Source organism: Topomyia yanbarensis, chromosome 2 (assembly GCF_030247195.1).
Source record: "Topomyia yanbarensis strain Yona2022 chromosome 2, ASM3024719v1, whole genome shotgun sequence".
In the NCBI taxonomy this organism is placed as follows: domain Eukaryota; kingdom Metazoa; phylum Arthropoda; class Insecta; order Diptera; family Culicidae; genus Topomyia; species Topomyia yanbarensis.
Window position 1 is genome coordinate 168,623,898 of NC_080671.1, and position 21,942 is coordinate 168,645,839.

Consider the following 21,942-nt stretch of genomic DNA (forward strand, 5'->3'; position numbering starts at 1 on the left):
TGAAAATCGTCAAACTGATCCCGACCCAGAGGGGCAATTTTTTTGCTACTACTAGGGTTTATGGATTTTGCAGGGGAGTAGCTAGGGGTGTAAAAGGGGTACGTCCCCTTTCTGCCCCCCTCTCTCACCATTTATCCTCCCTCCACCATCAAACTCTCCTTAGATCATCCCACATTGCACCCCGCCCCCCTAGGCCATCCATTTCTCATTACACCCCCCTCAGACTACCACCCCATCAATCCCCCATTCCCTCTCCCCCATCGTCTTTATACCAACCCCATCATTTTTATACCACCACTATATCACAAGGCATACCAAATTAAGCTATTGAGTTCGTGGCTTTTTCGCCCTACTCACACACCCACCCCCGAATGACAAAATTTGTTAGCAGGATGAGTGAACTAATGCTGATTAGGCTAATTACAGTCACAGTCACAGTCGACACGTAGCTCATCAGGTTCGTGGCTGACGAGCGTGTGTAGGTGCAAAGTGTATTAAGAATGTAATAGACATTTCCACAATTGTATTGAACATAATCGGCCATGGAGTCATAGTTTGAAAAGATGAGAAAGGCACAATTGCACCACTAGGTGGATGATAACAGGTTTTTTTTATTTAAAAAATCAGTTTTGTAACACAACGTACACAGATACTGGAAAACTAACATATCACACTGTAACATTTAATATTTATATATTCTTGTCTATTACATTTGCGTATATCCTTAACATGTCCGTCTTACCCCCAGTTTCTCAACTTATAAAGTGTTAGAATATCACGTAATATGTATAAATCTCTTTTTTTCTTACAGGACTCAATTTCGATGCCATTCAACAGTGAAACGCCAGAAAATAATGGCACAGGTGCTGGGGCAACAGGAGAAGATGCGTATGCTGGTAAATTCAAAATATTAAAAAAAAAATCAATTAAGTTTAATATAAACTGTGTGTGTACAAAAAAAAACAATTACTAAACCAGGAAATTAGCAGGTGTTCTTTCACAGACTGCGTTTCATTACATTTCGTGACAATTGAAGGGTAGCCGAAATAAAACAAAACTTGATATCTTTTCCAACAAATTTATTCCAAAAAAGTCTCTAAAACTTTAGTATATTAAAGAATGTACTTGCCTCTCTCATTTTCGGCCGAAAGTATAACAATCGGTGAGGGGGCTCAGGGAAACTTGGTACATACTGGTATGTTCTTGGCATGAAATCTTAGGTTGTGCAATGAAATTAGATCTTTTTTTCTCCTAGGTGATACTTCAGACATTTAAATATCATTAAAACTTTGTCAAGAACTACCAATCGACTTAAAACCGCTAGGGAAAGTTAGTACAATTTTGTCAGAGTTTTTAGTTTAGCACGGCACCACCAGTTAAAAAATAATAAACAGTATTTTACAATGTTTTAGATAACAGAGCTGTTCGCAAGAAAAAAAAAATACCAAAATCTGATTCAATATCGTTGTTTATCCTAAGTTTCAAAACTTAAGTTTTTAAATGAAAATTTGCTCGGTTCAGTGAATTTAAGAGATGTCATTTTTGCCTTTCTCAATACAAAGGTATTGCAATTGCTCTGAAAACCGAGTTTTTAACGGAGGCCCGGAGGGCCGAGTGACATATACCATTCGATTCAGTTCGTCGAGTTCGGCAAATGTCTGTGTGTGTATGTATGTGTGTATGTATGTATGTGATGTGTGTATATGCGTATGTGTGTGTATGTGACCAAAAATGTCACTCATTTTTCTCAGAGATGGCTGAACCGATTTTGACAAACTTAGTCTCAAATGAAAGATGCAACGTTCCCATAAGCTGCTATTGAATTTCTAATGGATCCGACTTCCGGTTCCGGAATTACAGGGTGATGAGTACGAAAACGCAGAAAATGTCGATTTTAAGAAATTCTGCAATGAATGTATAAAGGTGAAAATTTTTTCAAAATATGACCAAAACTGCTTCGATTTGTAGTATTAGGTCACTAACATCCATTCAAAGTCTATTTGGCCACATTGGCCACCATCATCGGTTCCGGAAGCCCCGGCGGAAGTATCTAAATTCAGAATAACAGTCACATCGGTTTCTCGGAGATGGCTAGACCGAATCGGCTAAACTTGGTCTCAAATGAAAGGTATCGCGGTAAATGGCTAGTTAATTTCATCCCGATCCGATTTCCGGTTCCGGAGTTACAGGCTGTGGCGTGCGATCACATAGCAAATTGTGATTCAAACCGATACTCCGATGAAAGCAAAAAAGGTAAAAATTTCGCTAAAATGTCTCTCAAACAACTTAAATTTGCTGTTCTAGGTCATCCACGGCCAACCAAACTTTCGTTCACTACATTGACCACCATAGATGGTTCCGGAAGTGCCCGGGAAAAGCGGCCATCTTTCAAAATTTACGAACACACATCAGTTTCCCGGAAATGGTTCGGCCGATTTTCACAAACTTAGTCCCAAATCGTCGCTGTTGTGCTATCTTATGACAAACGCCATTTTGGGGTAAACTGAGTTAGATATGCAACATTGCTAATCTAAAAATTCTCTACAAAACGGCGTTTTCAGAATTTTGAAATTTTGCTTGGTTACTGAGTTATAGCGAAAAAAGTGATGAGAAATTGTCAGTTTTTTGCTTTAAATCACTGTATCTTGGGATTCGCTTAAGTAATGTAGAAGTTTTAGATGTTTTCATATGTAAAAATATCTGAGGAACACAATTGCATAATCATTTTTAAAATAAAAATACATGTATTGCGAGAAATATGCAGTTTTACTTTTAAATTGGCAATATTTCATGTTTGGCAACACTGTAATTAAAAATTACTATTTTTTCTAGATTGCTTGCTCAATTTCCTTCAAAATGCATCTCATCGATTGTTTCTAGGCCGAATAAAGCCGAAGATATTAATAAAAGTTAATAATTGATGCCTTTTTTCTATGGAAAATTTTGCATGCACAATTATGACACGCCATACAAATTTTGCCATCAATACACACCTACGACACGTGTGAGTGCGACTTTTGTTTACATTTATAGTGAAAACTCGCAACATAGTCAACCGAACTTCATGATATTTGAGAGTTTAATACAGAATAGATTGAAGCATTAATTGTCTTCTTTGAATTGTTTTTACCATTTATAAGTTTCAAGATATTCAATCTCAAACTTTAAAAATCGTTTTTCTCGAAATGTGCTAAATGGCGCTTGTCATAAGATAGCACAACAGCGACGAAATGATAGCTATAATATCCCCACAGATGTTTATAAAATTTCGTACGGATCGCTTATAAGGGGCCGGAAATATAGACTAAATCGTCCGGTCACATATGAAATTCCCATATAAGCCGGAACTCAAATTTTTTTTTCAAAGGGGGGACCCATGAAATTTCAGAAATCGAATTCGTATTTTTGATGCCAAACATCTTTAAAATGCATGAAACGTCGAGATTTTATGTTATCTCGAAAAAATTTTTTTTTGTAAAAATCGATTTTTTGGGACTGCCGATTTCGCACCTTTTTGCCTTTCTCATATAAAGAAAGGCTATGCAATCACTGTAAAAATCGACTTTTTACCCGAGGCCCGGAAGGCCGAGTGTCATACACCATTCGATTCAGTTCGTCGAGATCGGCAAATGTCTGTGTGTATGTATGTATGTGTGTGTGTGTGTGTGTGATTTAAACTCACACAATTTTCTCAGAGATGGCTGAACCGATTTTCGCAAACTTAGTTTCATCTGAAAGGTATAACGCTCCTATAAGCTATTATTGAATTCTTAGTTGATCCGACTTCCGGTTCCGGAGTTATGGGTTGAAGAAAGCGGTCACACAGCAAATTCCCATATAAACTGGTACCACCATGATGTTCAAATGATGTAAAACATATTAAAATTGATGTAACATTACTCTAGTTTGCGTGTCTGGATCACTAATGATCAATCAAAGCAGCTTTGACCACATTTGCCACCTATGACGGTTTATGACGCCCCCGGGGAACCCGCCAAGTTCCTAAGCTAGTATCACACCCATTCCACACTGAATTCTCTACCGATTTTTACAAACTTGATTTCAAATGAAAGATACAGTAATGCAATTGACTGCTGCTGAATTTCATTCGGTTCTGACTCTTGCTTCCGGAGTTACAGGGGTGTTAGTAAGGATACACTGGAATTTCCCATATAAATCGGTACAATCGTAATACCTTAGAGGCTAAAAACTATTGAAATGGTCACCAAATTACTTTTAATCGCAGATCTAGATCACTGATTGCCAATCAAACATTCTTTGAATATATTGTCCACTATCGACGATTTCGGAAGTCCGGAATTCCGGGCATATTCCACAATTAAAGTCACATCGGTTCATCGGTGATGACTGAGCCGATTTTCTCAAACCAAGTCTCAAATGGAAGACAAAATATGCAGTTGAGTATTGCGTCGCCGCCGAGTATGGTTACAAAACAAAATTTGTTGATTTGTCCACATCGGTTTCTCGGAATTTTTTGAACCGATTTTGACAAACTTGATTTTAAATGAAAGGTCCATCAGCTGCTGTTGAATTTTGTGTGGATCCGAGTTCTGGTTCCTGAATTACAGGGTGATACGTACGATCACGCAGCAAATCCCGATTCAAACGAATTCTGCGATGAATGTAAAAAGGTGAAATTTTTTCCAAAATGTAAACACAACTGTTGAATTTGTAGATCTAGGTCTCCAACAGTCATTCAAAGTCTCTTTGGCCACACTGGCCACCATCGACGGATCCGGAAGCATCCAAATTCAGAATAACGGTTATATTGGTTTCTCGAAAATGGCTGGACCAATTTGATCAACTTAGTCTCAAATGAAAGGAAACTGATATTAAATTCCATCTTCATCCGACTTCCGGCTCCGGAGTTACGGGTTGTGGATGATACCGCGATGAATGCAAAAAGGTGCTTTTATATATACTTACCAAGTGTAATAAGAATGAAAGACATTTCCATAATGTTATATTGTACGAACCAGCTATTAAATAATAGTTTGGATAAATGAGAAAGGCACAATTGCACAACTAGGTGGATTAAAACAGTTTTTTTTAAATAAAGCTGCTCTACCAAACACACTCTACTGTTTTTCGGATAATAACAACAAAGCCTCGCTGGATAGGTTATAAGTTAGCTCGAATACAGAGTGCGCCATCTGGATGTATCCTATTTCAACATTGAACAACTTCGCCATTTTCCAGGCGATTTTGACAAATAAACACTATTCTGAAACAGCATTTGGTGCCATTTTAGCCATTTTAGTGTCGATTTACACCAAAAAACACGCTGAAATCGTATCGCTTTACATTGAAAACGATCGTTCAATGGTGAAAACTGCGTGGGACAAAATTAATGACGGACGATGCTCACTTCATCCTTTCCGACGGAGTAAATAAACAAAATTGTCGAATTTGGGGGACACATAACCACACGTTATACATCAAACACCACTACACGACAAGAAAGTAACTGTTTTGGCCGGAGTGTGCTCCAAAACAATCGTCGGGCCTTTATCTGTCCGCAAATGCAGAAAAAAAGTCTGAAGAACTTCTATTTTCAACAAGACGGAGAAGCTTGCCACACCGCATCCGCTACAATCAAGTTCTGGCAGAACAAATTCCCAGGACGCACAGAGGCGTAACTAACTTCAAATCATGGCCAAAATAGAAAAAAATATTGTTATTGTTTATTTGTCCATATTTTCAGCTTAAATTGTTCTTCGAAACATACTCTAACGTTTTGCCTAAAAAGAAAAGCGTTTACCTTTGATAGTTTTTGTATGCAATTATTTGAAATTAGTGATTTTTTATACATTTTATTAGCTTGAAAGCCATTATCCCTCAATTTTTTAGATTGCTCAAAATATAATTACCCAAAGTCAATATATAAATCAAAATCGTGCTTTTCACAGCAATCTCCAACAACTACAATCAATTGGGGTCAATTTTAGCTTTTCTTTGTCATTTTTGGGTAGGTTTTATAAAAGTGCTAACTTTTTTCAATTTTCCACATATTCGTTAGTAAAAAAGTACCTTGTCGGGCAATGTCCCCTGTGAAAGGAGAAGATTATTTGGAGTGTCCTCTCACTGTTCCACGAAGAAAACATTCCCAATTAATCCCATTCGTTTTTTACAGCTGTTTGAAAATGTCGTGTTTTTTGCTCAAATTTAAGAGAATACAATTAAAAAAGTGTTGGGGCTATTTAAAAGATCGCATATGAAAAGAAAAATTTGAGATGGCGCCGGTGGTCGAGTGGTTAGCGTGACCGCCACTCATTCCAGTTGGCCCGGGTTCAATTCCAGCCAAAGTCATTGACATTTTTCTGAGGTGAAAAGATCCGTGGTGACGTCTTCCTTCGGAAGGGAAATAAAGTCGGTTGGTCCCCGGTCCATGAGTTGATGGATCGATATCTAGTCGAGAAGTGAGGCCACCTCTCCAGTGTCGGTAAAGAAGTAGTATCCAACTTCTATACTTACTAACAAATATCCTCATCTCTTGATACTTGTGGAGTGCGCAGTAGGATATACGGCCTCTAGCAAAAGAAAGTATCGGACTAACCATTCCTTCACCTTTCCTCTCGTGATCTACGTTTGGGCTTAGCGGGCGCCGGTATTGATCAATAAACAATTTGGGATCACCAGGAGTTGCACATTGAAAGATGTTTCGCTAGTTCCAAGCATAATTATCTACTGATTCCCTGTGCAACTTCAGCTAATCCAGATCAATAACGGAGTAGCGGCCAGGGGTGGTAGCACAAGCTCAAGCTCAAGCTTATATGACATGAATGATTTGATTGAGTCCCCCATATTATTTTTTGTTAGATTGCGCCCATGAACCAAATTGAGCTATTATGACCACGATAGCCAAATAGAAAAGTGTGAAATATAACTTCCACTAACCTTACTATATGAAACGTAACGTACACAAGTTGCCTTAGAAACATAAGCGAAGCATCAAACAAATTATGCAATCTTCTCATTCCAGTTGCTTGTCTCCGGATTGCAAGTGTTAACGTGAATAATTCAGATTGAATAAGATAATCACTTGAATAGATTTCTATTACCGAATTTACAAAAACTTGACTTTTTTTTCTATAAGAAAACCAGACAAGCAAAATAAACATATTAACTTGAAACAAAATGTTTTAATTTATGAAAACAGTTGAAACAGACTAAATCTCAATGCGAGGTTTTTTCAAACTGATTACTCTAAAAACACGTTTACATTGAAAAATAATAATGCTTGTGGAATTCGTTTATTTTCGGCTTTGCATCACACTGCAAGGAGGTTTAATATTTTCATATTTTGGTCATAAATTGTATAAAACCAAGACAAACCATTTTTCATCACTTGTTATCGTATAAAAATGCTTAAAAACATGTGAAATAATTTTGGCCATGGATTTGATATAGTTACGCCACTGTGGGACGCGTTGTCTCAAAAAATGTTGAATTGGAATGGCATTTTCCGGATTTAACGGTACCAGACTTTTCTGTGGGGTTACTTGAAAAGTAAAGTTATTCTAGCAAACTTGAAAACCTTGACGAACTCAAAGCTAATTTATGAGCTGAAATAGCTGCGAGTAAACCCGAAATGCTGTCGAATGTTATGCAAAATGCCCGCAAAAGAGCTGCTTTTTGTGTATCGAATGGGGGTGGTCATTTATTTGAAGTTGTATTCTAAACCTGATTTTCAATAAATGGCATGACATATTCAAAAAATCTTGATCCCAACAAATATAGATTTTGTGGTATCGCGGCGTAGACGTAGTTGAAAAAGGAATGAACCTCATACTTCCCGAAAAATTCGCCCAATCGTAATTTATTTAATCGAAGCTAAATCTAAGAAACGTGAAATGCGATGCGATGGATGCGATATTCAATAGCCAAATGGATGCGATATTCAATAGCCAAAGAAAACACAGCCGATCATATTGACCGACAGATTGTGCAAACGTTGATGGCTCGTATTTAACCAAAAGCTCGATTTCCATTTGAGAGGATTAAAATCGCAAAGCCCAGATTTTTTTTCTGTTGCAATCATAGAGGTTTTAATTTTAGAGTCGCCTCTTTTTTCGGGTTAGAAGAAGCTTTTCAAGAAAAATCTGTAACACTATGGGCGTTGGTTCGGAGTCGTACCCAAGTGAGCTGCGTACTAGGCAACCGATTAACCAACTACGCAATGTCCGCCCCTAAAACCCAGATTGTATCTTTATATTATATTTTTTTATATTTTTTTACATTTTAACTACATTCAATTAGCTAGAGATTACTGGGTAGGGAAAGTTATGAAAATTAGAGCCATAGTACTCATGTGAGAGCAAGGATGTGAAGTAAACAGATCGGAAAACTAGAAGTGGCAGGGTCATTAGAACAGGCTTAATATCGTACGGGCTTAATCTTTGTCTTCTGTTAATGAGGGTCGAGCTTAGGCAGTATAACTACGAATCACCCGAGTTCACTAACATGTGTCCTGGTAATGATAGACGTGTCCATCTTTACCGTGACAACTTTATATTATAATACATTCATACCATTTTCTTCTAATAACATTATATTCCAAACCCAGCGATGGTAATTGACTTCTGGCCTTGTCGCATGAGACCGAGTATTCGGGATCTGAAACATTTGGTGAAGGTGAAAATGCAGCTTCGATTTTCGGAAGTCGCCTTTATCCAGTTCGAGTATGTCAAGCACTTGGTGTTGATAACGTTCAACAAATTGGTCTAGGTCTAGATTCATTTCGTGGAACAACTTAAATTACGAGCTTGTTTGTGAAAATACTAAAATCACCCATTTAATATAATAAAAACATCGAAGTCTAATTATATAATCTGGCGCTACTTGCCTGCAAAGTGGCGATAAAAGGATTAATGTCGTATTTCGGAGAAGTAGACTCCATTACGGAGGACGCATGAAGGAGTTGCTTTCCAGACATTCCAAATCGTGTTTTTGTGGTGAGAATGCGGGTAGACCAACCCATTCCCTCCTATCATACCCTGCAGTACAAAACATAAAGTGGTAATACCATTGCATAGCAAACTCTTTGTACATATCAAGGGCCAACTGATATCTGTAAGTTATGTGAACAGGCGGCACATTACGAACAGCCCTGCCCAAAAATCGCTGAGAAAAGCTCATCTACACTCAGTATCCAATAACATTACCTCGACCACAAACGGTTGTAAAATTTGACAACTGCAAAAACCGGATTAAGTACCACAAACTCAACAGCCAATACCATCAGTGCGGAAGCTAATACTAATGACGCAGAGAAGAACACATGATCATTAGGGTGTCCCAAAATGACATCATGTTAAAAAAGTCATCGGGCTCACTTCTTAAATGAAAGGTTAGGGTATTGGGACCACTTTCTTCTTCGGAGTGAGTTTGCTAAAACGCTTCCTACTGGTGGCGACTTTTGATTTTTTGAAAAATGGGCCGATTTTGGATAAAATTTCAAATTTATGCCTGTTGAAGTGGTCCTGAACTGTCTTAGATTTTTTTCAGCATTTTTTATTTTTCTGGAGATCCAAACGGAGAAGTTTGGTTAGTTAGTTTGTACAAATTTGGAATTATAAGAGCGGCAGGGCCATTAAAACTTAGTAAAAAGTGAAATTTTTGGTGTTTTTCAATTTTTTTTCTTCAAAACTGGGTATCTACAAAATTTTAAAAGTACAGAAAACACTTTATATAGTTGAGCCGAACTCAGGGGCGTAATTTTGCGGAAGAAAGTGTATAGCTACGGCTAATGGGGTATGAGTTATTTACGTTTTTGTTAAATAACCTTTTGACATTTTATGATATTCATAAAAAATAACACTGTTCTACAAAATAAAACAACTTAAGTTGGCTTAGTCCGCATATTATTTTTCGGAAAATAGAAGGAAAATGATGAAAAATGGCGTTTTTCGCTTGTCTCTAGTACATCAGAATCGGTTTTTATGAGCATTTGACGATTTTTTTTAATATTTCCTATACTAATAGCCACCTAGCGGGTTTGAACATCACTAAAATTAAACAAATATGTCGAGTTAATGGCAAGTTATGGCGTATATTTGAAGGCGTATATTTGAAGGCTGAATTGATTAACGTACTTACATTTTGTATATAAAGTCTTATTTTCATGTTAGGAACTTTGAATTGGAGAAAAATGCAGAAGAGTGAGGTGAGTGTTGAAAAACTGATATTTACTGTTTAGATCACATAATTCCGAAATAGTCAAATTTGGGGCAAATATCCTCGAAAAAGTTTTACAACAGAATACAGCGCATCTTCTGACACAATCGTTTTGTTGAAGATGGCTCCTAGAAGTAATTATGGAGAATTAACTCTTCAAAAAATAATTAGAGACTTGGCGTCATTGGCAAAGTTATTATTTTTATAATTTAAGTTACAAAAAAAATCATCAGATGCTCATTAAACCTCATCCTGACATACTAAAGACGTGCAGAAAACGTCATTTTTCATGATTTTCCTTCTATTTTTCGAAAAACAATGTGTGGTCAAAGCACATTTGAACTGATTTACTCTTTGGAACAGCATTCTTTTTGATAAATTGCTAAAAATGTCAAAGGTTATCTAACAAAAACTTAAATAACTCATACCCCATTAACCACAGCTATACACTTTCTTCAGCAAAATTACGCGGCTGAATTCGGCTCAACTATATAAAGTGTTTTCTGTACTTTTAAAATTTTGTAGATACCCAGTTTTGAAGAAAAAATACTGAAAAACACCAAAAATTTCACTTTTTACTAAGTTTTAATGGCCCTGCCGCTCTTATAATTCCAAATTTGTACAAACTAACTAACCAAACTTCTCCGTTTGGATCTCCAGAAAAATAAAAAATGCTGAAAAAAAATCTAAAACAGTTCAGGACCACTTCAACAGGCATAAATTTGAAATTTTATCCAAAATCGGCCCATTTTTCAAAAAATCAAAAGTCGCCACCAGTAGGAAGCGTTTTAGCAAACTCACTCCGAAGAAGAAAGTGGTCCCAATACCCTAACCTTTCATTTAAGAAGTGAGCCCGATGACTTTTTTAACATGATGTCATTTTGGGACACCCTAATGATCATGCACATGAAGGCAGTAACCACTATGATGACACGGATGTGTACCACAACGAGAATCACCTCCAAGATATAGTTAGCGAGGAAGCAAATAATTTACTCGCAACGAAAAAAATATCACTGCGTACAATTGCAAGTAGCGCGTACCGGATTGGAAATATTTTCACTATTAATCTTTTTTATATAAATATATAAAAGACCAGAGGATCCGTGAAGCTAACGCCTTGAGCCTTGTCAAATAAACGAATTAAATAAAAAATGGTGATCAAGCAAGCAGTTGTCAACGAAAGCCACTCGCAAAAGTTCCCCAGCCAAGAGAAATCCACTGAGTTACTTGCACACTCATCAGTGTTTGATCCGTAAGACTGAGCAGGACATCAAAATCGGATCTATGTCGAAGGGCTTGAAAAGTTTTGTATCAAACATTCAACAGATTACATTAGATTATTTTGAAAAAAATATAACTGAAACGAACTGAATTTTTAAAAGACTGTTCTTATCGAGGAGAATCCGTTCTCAAATTTTATCTCATTCGAGTTGCATTTTCTAAGTAGCAACTCTTTTAATCCGACACTTGAATACACAAAACGTGCTCTGAAAATCGCACAGTAGACTCCTTGTTCAAGCATAAGCATCGAAACACGTTGTGGGGCGGAAATTTCACTTTAGGATATTGTCATCTCACTGATAATATAAATTCGTAAATATAATGAAATCGATCGTGCAATGCACGAAGTCATTCGTCGATTTCTGCAACGAAGTATTTTCGTGCATTGTAAATAGTACGTTTCGTTCATTTCATGAACAAGAATAGCCGCTTGCTGAACGAAAGCTTTCGTAAATTTTACACATTTAATGTACACTGCACGAATGTTAACATTGATACCGACATTATTTTTCGTGAATGAAACGAAATGTTTAGTTCATTTTAATAAGCGTTTGTGTATTTTGCGAACGCTTTCGTTGGTCGCACGATCTTTAGGGATTGATATTTGACAACATCGATTTATTTTTTAATTAAAAACAATCGATGTGGCCAAATCGATTTTATTGTGGTACGAATAAATGGCCCTTTGATGAACGAAAGTTTTCGTAAATCTCACTTATTTAGTTTACATTGCAGGAATGTTATCGTTGATAACGACATTATTTTTCGTGAATGAAACGAAATGATTCGTTTATTTCCATAAATGTTTATGTATATGATGAACGATTTCGTTGGTCGTACGAGTTTTATTGCTCGAATCGATTTTATTGCTATTGTTATTAAAGTTTTCGTAAATTTTACTTATTTAGTGTACATTGCACGAATGTCGTTGTTGAAAACGACATTATTTTTCGTGAATGAAACGAAATGTTTTGTTTATTTTAATAAACGTTTGTGTATATCACGAACAATCTCGTTAGTCGCACGAATTCATTTCGTTCATCTAAGAGAATTTTTCGTATTTAATAGCATATTATTTTGACATTACTCCTGAAGAGAAAAACTCAAACTTATTCAAACAAAACCAACGAGCAGTTCGCGAAAGCTCTACTGAATCCGTACTGCTGCGGATTCTTAATCAAATGAAAATGAAAGAGGTTCAGGAAATCTTCCTGAAACCGACGGACACGGATACGGCTACTAAATAGTCAGACCGAGACCGTCGTGATGATTAACAATTATCTGACGTATAGCAACAATGACTCCATATTCTACCACTATTGAGCTGTTCGTAAATATAATTAAGACTTTCGTATATAGCAGCGAACAATTCGTTTGCCTAATGAAGCCATTTCGTAATAAGCCAACGAATGTTGTTTCGTGGTTTACACGAAGAACTCGTAATAAAAAATAAAAGTGCTTCAATAGAACTACACACCAAAAAAATATGAATTTTATCGTTGACGTAATTGCAAACATGACACAAATTAACAAACCATAATTCACGGAAAGACGGAACATTACTGTGTTCCGCCTAATTTTACATGAAGCATATACTTTACATGCGCAATGACATAAAATTACACTTACTGCCATTCAGAACAAACGCCATATGTGGAGTAAAACTACAAGATTTACGAAAGTCAATGTCATGTAAAATTAAAGTTCTGATGCTCGTATATGTCAGGGTCAGGAGACGTAAATTTACACGATTTTTTCTAGGTGTGTAGGAACGATTGATTATATGTACGAAAAATTCGAATATTTTATGAAAATTTTCTGTACGAAATTAATTACTAGCTATTTACGAATATCAGTACTCCTTTGCATTCAAACAGCAGGAATGTATTCATCGCGCATATAAGTACCTACTTATAACTTTACAAAATTTTGGTTTTCGGCAAGTATTTCATAATGACGGCTCTGTCTGAGACAAACTGGGTATTTTATTTTTTTTCGGCTTCGTTTCAAGCAAACAAGTCTAGTGAACCGGGAACCCCAAATTGAATATGTACAACAATGCTAATCTTAAAAAAATCTGGTGCGATTTAGATTTGAATGGTCCGAAATATGTCACACAATTTAATTATATGCTTAAACTGCACACACAGTCTCATTTCGTCGCACTGAGAAATTGACATCTTTATAGTTGGAACGAATTCCGTATACCTTTCTATTAGACGAAATTAACAGACATGTCGGCTAAACATAAACTATTAAAACCACTCAACGCTTGTCCACTCTACTGTTTCAGGTTTGATCAAGGACGCTGATAAATTCAAACTAATGCTGCTGGCATGGAACTATCAGAACTCAGCAGCAGGTAAATGTTAGTGTATCTGCAATATAATTTACCGAATCAAATCGTATTAACTGTTTCTTCCTCCACATATAGCTCAAAACGGTGCCGAAGGTCCAGATCTGGCCACGATGACCAACCTGTGGCAGCAGTATCAGAACGCACTGGCGATGAATGCCAAAACATCCTTCAACCAATTACCGATTCCCGAACGCCAGCAACCATCCCCCATCGAGCAACAGGACGAGACCAATTCGTCCGAACAGAAGGATGATGATGAGCTATCGGAAGATGATTCCGAGGATCGTATCGAAGCAACCGTGAACGATCCGGAACGGTTAAAGGCATTCAACATGTTCGTACGGTTGTTTGTTGATGAGAACCTGGACCGAATCATTCCGATTTCCAAGCAACCCAAAGAAAAAATCCAAGCCATCATTGATTCCTGTACACGACAGTTCCCAGAGTTCGCCGAACGCGCCCGAAAACGTATACGGACCTATCTCAAATCGTGCCGGCGGAACAAAAAAACACGTGAGGGATGGGAGAACACTGTAAGTGAGGTTGATCACAAGGAAATTTCACAACTTAATTCAGCCAAATTATCAATGAGTATTTGCACTTTCCAGTCACGACCTACGCCTGCTCACCTTACTTCCGTACAAGCGGAACAGATTCTGGCTCTAGCCTGTGAGAATGAAAGTCTCAATGCCAAACGGATGCGAATAGGTTTGGAACCCATTAGTCAATCTGTGAATCAGACAACGGCGGTAAGTTTTATGGTAAAATATCCTCTTCCAAACGCGGAAGGCGATTGTGAACATTTATGTACCGTTTGCGAGACAAATGATAACATTTTTTTTTAAATTTTAGACGTCCGAGCCTCCAAATGTTCCGAATCTGTACCAAAACATGAATTTGAAGTGCGAAACTGATACTGTACCAGCGGTTAAAACAGAACCGGTTCCTAAAATGTCTCCTATTCAGAACACGACACCGGATATGAACCAAATGAAATTGTAAGTAATTCTATTTTGGATATGTCGCGATTTTTTTATGGGTGAAACTGTATTCTTAGACTAAATATTGATGCCAAATTTGGATCAACGCTCACGGATTGGTGAGCTCTTTTATTTCGAGGATATCGTATTGTTGGACGATTTGATTCGGTTATTTTGAAACATAGGGTAATGAGCAAATTTTGCCAGGTTTCTATTATCATCCTACACATTTTAAACCGTTACACAGTGGCACGACGAGTGACAAAGCCCCATAAAATGAATGTCTTGTGATTCATTTGTAAATATTTATTTTATTTTTCTTCTAGCTTAAATAAAAGTATCTTAAAATTGTACCATAATCGGATGAAAACTGAATTTTTCACATGTCGTAGAAGCAAGTGATGTCGAGGATTTTTGTTCAATTCAATTCATTAGAATTGTTCGTGCCTTCGAAATTCAAATGGCGATATCTCAAGAACTACACGGCTGATTCGAATTATTTTGAGTTTTTTGGAAAGAAGAATGAATACTCTATACTAAAATGTGAGCTGAGGTTCACGTTTGTTCTGTATCAAGGCAAAGCAATTTAGAAATTCTAAATCATATCAGTAATTTATCCTTATACCTCTTCCAATTTTTGAGATGGTCTCCCATGGTCTGACTACGGAACCTCATATCATCTGATATGAAACTGTCCAGCAGTAGCGCAATTGCGATTTCGAGTTTTCGGCCGTCCTGACATAGACGACACCATGTATGGACAACTGAAACTCAGGTATCAGGTATCAGAATATATTGGCTCAAATGGCACGTTCCCCGTATGTAGTCGGGGATTTGTGCCTTGCCGTGTCTTTTCATCATTACCTGAGCGGAAGGAAAGGACAAGGAGCAGGGAGGAAGTAGAATTGGAAGGGTGAGAAAAATAACAGCACAAATCTAAAAGAAAACAAACAGCAGGTAAGTTAAACTCACAAGTAGTTTAACTCGCCTGCGAGTAAGCCTAAAGCTCTTTACCACATTGGATAAGAAACTTTTGCATGTCTCTGAGTTTCAGTCGTCCAAACATGATATCTTCTATGTAAGGACGGCCGAAAACTCGAAATCGCAATTGCGCTACCGCTGGACAGTTGCATATCAGATGATATGAGGTTCCGTAGTCGGATTCACAAAGATCACATGAAAAGGACTCAGCGCGCTGAATAGTTGCCATGTGATAATTGAGTTTGCAGTGGCCGGTTAAAGCCCTGGTCAGCATGCCGCAGTGGAGCTTCGAAAAGTGTAGGAGATTTCTCGAAGTTACTGGGCACGGTTGTTCTAGAAATGCCTTTGTTTGGCGACACGTTTGTAGATTACTCCAATAATTGCGGTGCTCGGACGAAGCCCAGGACCGTATTTTTTCCCTTATCCAACTTGTCGAAATTGGCAGGGCGGGCTCAGGACCAACGAAGTCAATCGCTGAACCCGCCCTGGCCAATTCATCAGCCCATTCGTTTCCAGTTATACCGGAGTGTCCGGGCACCCAGACAAGGTAGATAGTGTTGACAATGCTTAGTTCTTCGATTTGGTTTCGGCACGCGATCACTAGCTTGGACCGTGAGTTGTTTGAGCTAAGGGCTTTGATTGCAGCTTGGCTATCGGAGCAGAAATTTATTACTTTACCGGACAATCCCTGTTGGAGGACCGATTGTACCCCGCACATAATCGCGAAGATTTCAGCTTGGAATACAGTACAGTATCTACCTAGCGAGTGAGATTGTTCCAATCTCATTTCGCGACAGTAGACACCAGCACCAGCACGTCCCTCCATCAGAGAACCGTCAGTGTAACAGGCCACTTGCGTTTGTTGTTGTCTCTCCAAATAGCCAGACAACCACTCCTCTCTGGAGGGAAACTTCACCTGGAATGTCCTATAAGGAAAACTACATGTGAGAGTTATGTCGCTGGGAGCAAGAATGTTTTCACCCCATGCAACCATTTGTGACCACAGTCGTGTATGACTGGTAGAAAGATCAATATGGTTACTGTTCCAGAGCCCAGTAACCTGCAGCCTGTAAGCACATGATAGTGCTTCTTGTTTAAGGTGTATGTGTAATGACTTGATGTTTAGCAGGGCCTCAAGGGCAGCAGTTGGAGTAGTAGTGAAAGCACCGGTCAACGCCATGAGCGCCATTCTTTGCAGATGGTTTAGCTTCGACTGGACCATCACCACCTCTCCCTTCTGCCACCACACAAGACACCCGTATGACAGTATTGGACGTACAATTGTCGTGTAAATCCATTTAGGTTTGAGACCCCAGGTCTTTCCAAAAGTTCGTCTGCATTGTCCGAAGGCCATGCACGCTTTCTTGACTCTGAACTCAATGTGAGCTGACCAGTTCAATTTGGAATCCAATATTGCAATATATAGTAATTTATCCTTATACCTCTTCCAATTTTTGAGATGGTCTCCCATGGTCTGACTACGGAACCTCATATCATCTGATATGAAACTGTCCAGCAGTAACGCAATTGCGATTTCGAGTTTTCGGCCGTCCTGACATAGACGACACCATGTATGGACAACTGAAACTCAGAGACATACTAAAGTTTCTTATACATTGATTTACCTGCTGTTTTTTGTCCTGTTATTTTTCACACCCTTCTAATTCTACTTCCCCTCACTTCCTTCTCCTTTCCTTCCGCTCAGGAAATGATGAAAACACACGGCAAGGCAGAAATCCCCGACTACATACGGGGAACGTGCCATTTGAGACAATGTAATATGATTTCTGATTCTTTCTAGCAGGACAATGTCCCGCAAATAAACCTGTAATTATACGCAATTCTTTTCGTTTTAGATCCATAAGTATTTTGGCTCTCGTTGTATCGTTGTCCTTATATAGGAAACGTGAAAATGAAAACTGCCTTTGTGCTCGTATGTGTTACAGTTACTTCGGCGAATGGTAGTGTCTACGTCATCAACACTACGTTTTATAGGCTGTCTCTGTTCACTACCACTAAAAAATTTGACGCATGCTAGGACCTTGTTTAGATGTACTTTGATATGGATGTATGAATTTCTTGACTTTTTTATTTTGATTATAGAGGTTTTAACCTTAAGGTCATTCGCCTCTTCGGGTTAGAAAAATTTCTTATGAAAAATTTCTAACCCTATGTGCGGGATCGGGACTCGAACCCAGGTGCGCTGCGTACATGGCAATCGATTTACCAACTACACTACGCCCACCCCCAATTTCTTGACTTGCCAGTCATTTAGTTGTCTTGCCCAAGCCGAAAGTACTAGTTTGATGGCACAGGTAGATATGCATAAAAAAGGTTCAAATTCAGTTCATTGTGAAGTATTTATTAACCAATAAGCAGGTGGAAATTGTATAAGATAATTTGACAAGCATTTGCTTATGCCACAAATGAGCTTGGAAAGATGCACCATATGCTTCAATATTTTTTGATTTTAGCTTCCAAAGAAAAAAAAATTGAACGCAAATTAGCAAGCTTCGTCCTTAATTGGCTTGTTAGAATGCTGCTCTAAAACGAATTCTGTGTTTTATCCAACTAATCGACCATAGTAGAACTGACTCTTGGAAACAAAACCAGCCGCGGAACTCGTTTCAACTATCCGCAATAATTTCAGAATTACCAGAATCCATAAAAGGTGAATGCTGAATAGGTGAACTGAATTCCACTTGCGGCTACTAATCTTAAGTCGAGCAATTTTGGAGTTCCACTGCCTAGAAGCATTCACAACCCGAAGCAGAACTTCGTATGGAACTGCAGCAATTGAGTTTGTTGAATCCACGATCAACCTCAATGTTGGAAATACCCACAAAGACAATGTTAGAAAGCACACATAGAACCCGATAGTGAAGCCCTCTTCGTAGAGGTCCTAGTTCGTATATTTAGGACTACTTTCAACGATCAAAGAAGATATATTAATGATCAAAGAATGGCGATTGGTTGGCTCATTTGGCACAAGTCAGTTTGCCAACTCATGCGTTATACTACCGGAGCAAAGAGTCAAATCTAACACCTCTTTTTTCCAGGTTATGGGAATGTTCAATTCAAAGGTCTTCTCCTAATCTAGTCTTTTCTATATTCAAATATCTGTTGGGATAGTTCTCTAGAATAATCCCTATTCTTATAGCCTTAGTGATCGCACTGTAGCTAGGGCACAATTTATGACCCATCCTTTGCACAGGTTTTACATCTCCTTTTTTTTATTCTACTGTGCCTTTTGACAGTTATCTGAGATACATACAAAATTAAATATCTGAGCATTTTTTTTGTCCTCCTTTCTCCGGCGCAGGGGTGTTGTGAGTGCACTATCTATCACTGCTTCGACTGGTTTCATTTAGGATTTCTCCCAAGCCGGACAATTTGGATGTCACATGTAGCACTTTCACTGTACGTCACTAACCTTTGGTGTTACTTATTGCCTGCTGTGTAAGTGGTACCTATTTTCCGAACTCTTTACTGATTCCTCCGTCATTTCAGTCTTCTTTTTCGGTCTATGTATGTATCAGTCTAACCACAGCTATTGGAATGATCCTGAGAAGATGCCAGAAAGCGATCCTTATTGTGGGTAATTTTCTTTGGTCCCTGCACGAAGTTTGAATTCCCTTCCTCGCTTGGAATGGTGTTTCCCATCTGAAAACGCTCGAATCTCTTGACGATATAGTGTAGTGCTGTTGAAATGTTCTTAGGACTTCGAAAACCTTGACAAGTCGTCGGAAATACCTTAGCTCTTTATCTATAAGTAAACAGAAATAGTGTTTTGTTATAAGAAATCACTGAAATTCATATAAACATAATGAAGACTGGGAATGAAGAACACACACGCTAGGCAAAGTGTGAAAGGCTATTCGAGAGCTGAAAACCGGTAAGGTCTTCGCCAACTTCTAACTACTGAAACTCTGGAGCCACCGACTGTACGCAGAAATCCACAACATGACCAGGATAATCTGGGTGGAAAAATGCCTCTGTACTGATTGCATGGGTACACGTGCCCTATTTACAAGATGAACTATAAACTTGAGTGTAATAACTATCGAGGCATAATAACTCTCAATGCCGCCCATAAGGTACTCTTTCGAGTTCGAGATTGAACTCCCGATTGAAACTATGGCAAATGATGCATGAACATGAATTGTTGTTGTTGTTGTTGTTGTTTATTTGTGGCTTTAACCTCTGTGGGTCATTCGCCATCGAACATGAATTTTTAACAAAACTAATTAAGCTAATTCGTATGACGCTACATGGGTTAACATAGCCCAGGCAGAGACATCCGACTTTCTACAGTTTGTGTAGTCGGCCAAAGTCCCGTTTTCAATAGACAATAGATACTCTCTGATGCTCTATACGGCTGTGAGGCGTTAACAGTTATGTGTCCAACAAAAAAAACACCTTTAACAGGCCAACGAGGGTACCCGGGTACCCACAAATTAAAATGCTCATAACTATGGCTTCCTTTAACCGATTTGGACACTTTTAGATGTTTTGGATTCAGGAACTCGTCCACTTTTTGATTCTGTACAATAGAACCGGAATAATGGATCTGGTTTTCGGTAATTCGAATCTTCCGGAGTAATATTCCAGTACTAGGATATGATTCGTAAATTTTAATAATGTACTAGCAATATGAGTATCAAAACTCTTCAAATTGTCTCGGAAGTCTGTTTTTTATTATTAGGGTCTCTATGGCAATTTGAAAAATGGAATTGGAATGGAATGGCCACTCACGGCCCCACGGGAACCTGCTCCGGAATGTCCGTTCCGGGGTCAAATCACCAAATGGTTCCAAAACCACGAGATACAGCCTACTGATGCAATTCCAAGAATTTTGATACCCATATTGCTAGTATTCCATAGAAGTTCGCAAATAGTACCCCTGCACAGGAACCTGCTTCCGGAAACCCGGATTCCCGGGAACCGAATGAAGTAACCCGACTCATTTTTACCAAGTCCAAAAGTGGATGAGTTCCTGAATCGGCCAAAAGTATCGAAATCGGTTGGATATTACCTTAGTTATGGGCATTTTAGTTTTGTGGGTACCCGGGTACCCACGTCGGCCTGTTACGTAGTAAAAAAATTCAGGAGCCCCTCCTCACTCCCACCCTTACTATACCAACAACATTATTAACCCAAAAGCTTGACTTAGTGAAGTTCTAAGATGTCACAAAGTTTCAATTTCCAGCTATGGATAAAACATAGGAATTTCATTAATTGAAACTTAAAAAGGTACCCGGGTACCGCGTCGGACACACAACGGTTAAATGAGGCACACTAACGAGTATTCGGTGTGTTTGAGAAAAAACTCTACGTTCAATACTCGACGACCCAATGGAAAATGGAGATTGGTGCAGACTAGTTTGCCCAGAAAAAATACGAATTTTTGAAAACTCAATCGGCTCACCCCTGAGTCGATTTCCAGTCCCACCAAAAATATTTGTTCTAAATTTGAGCCAAATCTGACAAGTTTAGCCACCGGACCAACGCGTTCGAAATTTTTTATGGGATTTTGCGACAATTTACATGGAGAAAGTGCACTTAGTTAGTTTTTCACCGCTAGGCTGCACTGTGTGTATCAGTTTATTACTGCAAATGAAAGTAAGAAAGATAATTTTATTATCTACAACTTTGTTGCGGTTTGCCCACTACTCGGGTTCTGATTGCCCGGCGAACCCTTCTGTCAGGGCGGCCTAGGTGCCTCTACAAGAATTTCGGATTTTTATATGTAAACAAAAAGGAAACAAACAAATAAATAAATTTAACTTTTACCGTTTATTCTCCCACCGTCACGCTTCTCTGCTGTCAAACACTGCTGTCATTGGATGCTGTTGTAGTTAGGTGGGCGGGCGGTTCCTTCCGACCGGCCGGGATGCTAACGGCCGCGTTCACCTTCGTCGTTTCGTTCACTGCTCCGGCAGCGGTTCTTTTCTCTTAGCTAGGGAGGTGGGCAAGACTCATTTGTTGAAACCCCCTAGCTACGATGGCGAATTATCGCCGGATCAACACTGCGGTGACTTCCGGGATCGCTTGCGGCGAGCGATCCCGGGAGTCACCGCAGTGCTCTTCCCAGGGGGGAACCTGTGTGGTCCGTGTTTCGATCTCCTTTGCGGTTAACTG

The 21,942-nt window shown here is 38.6% G+C and overlaps 1 protein-coding gene across 6 annotated transcripts in view; it reads left to right on the plus strand.

The window, feature by feature from the left end:
- LOC131682068 (nucleolar protein 4-like) overlaps nucleotides 1-21,942 on the plus strand; it is a 51,392-nt gene that overhangs the window by 24,695 nt on the left and 4,755 nt on the right. For 2 of the 6 annotated variants that reach the window (XM_058963252.1, XM_058963254.1), the window contains exons 2-6: nucleotides 812-896; nucleotides 13,775-13,849; nucleotides 13,916-14,382; nucleotides 14,449-14,601; nucleotides 14,693-14,838. In XM_058963252.1, the coding sequence (XP_058819235.1) occupies nucleotides 812-896; nucleotides 13,775-13,849; nucleotides 13,916-14,382; nucleotides 14,449-14,601; nucleotides 14,693-14,838 (926 nt within the window). The remainder of the gene's footprint in view (nucleotides 1-811; nucleotides 897-13,774; nucleotides 13,850-13,915; nucleotides 14,383-14,448; nucleotides 14,602-14,692; nucleotides 14,839-21,942) is intronic. The other 4 variants (XM_058963256.1, XM_058963255.1, XM_058963253.1 and 1 more) reach the window with 4 other exon arrangements.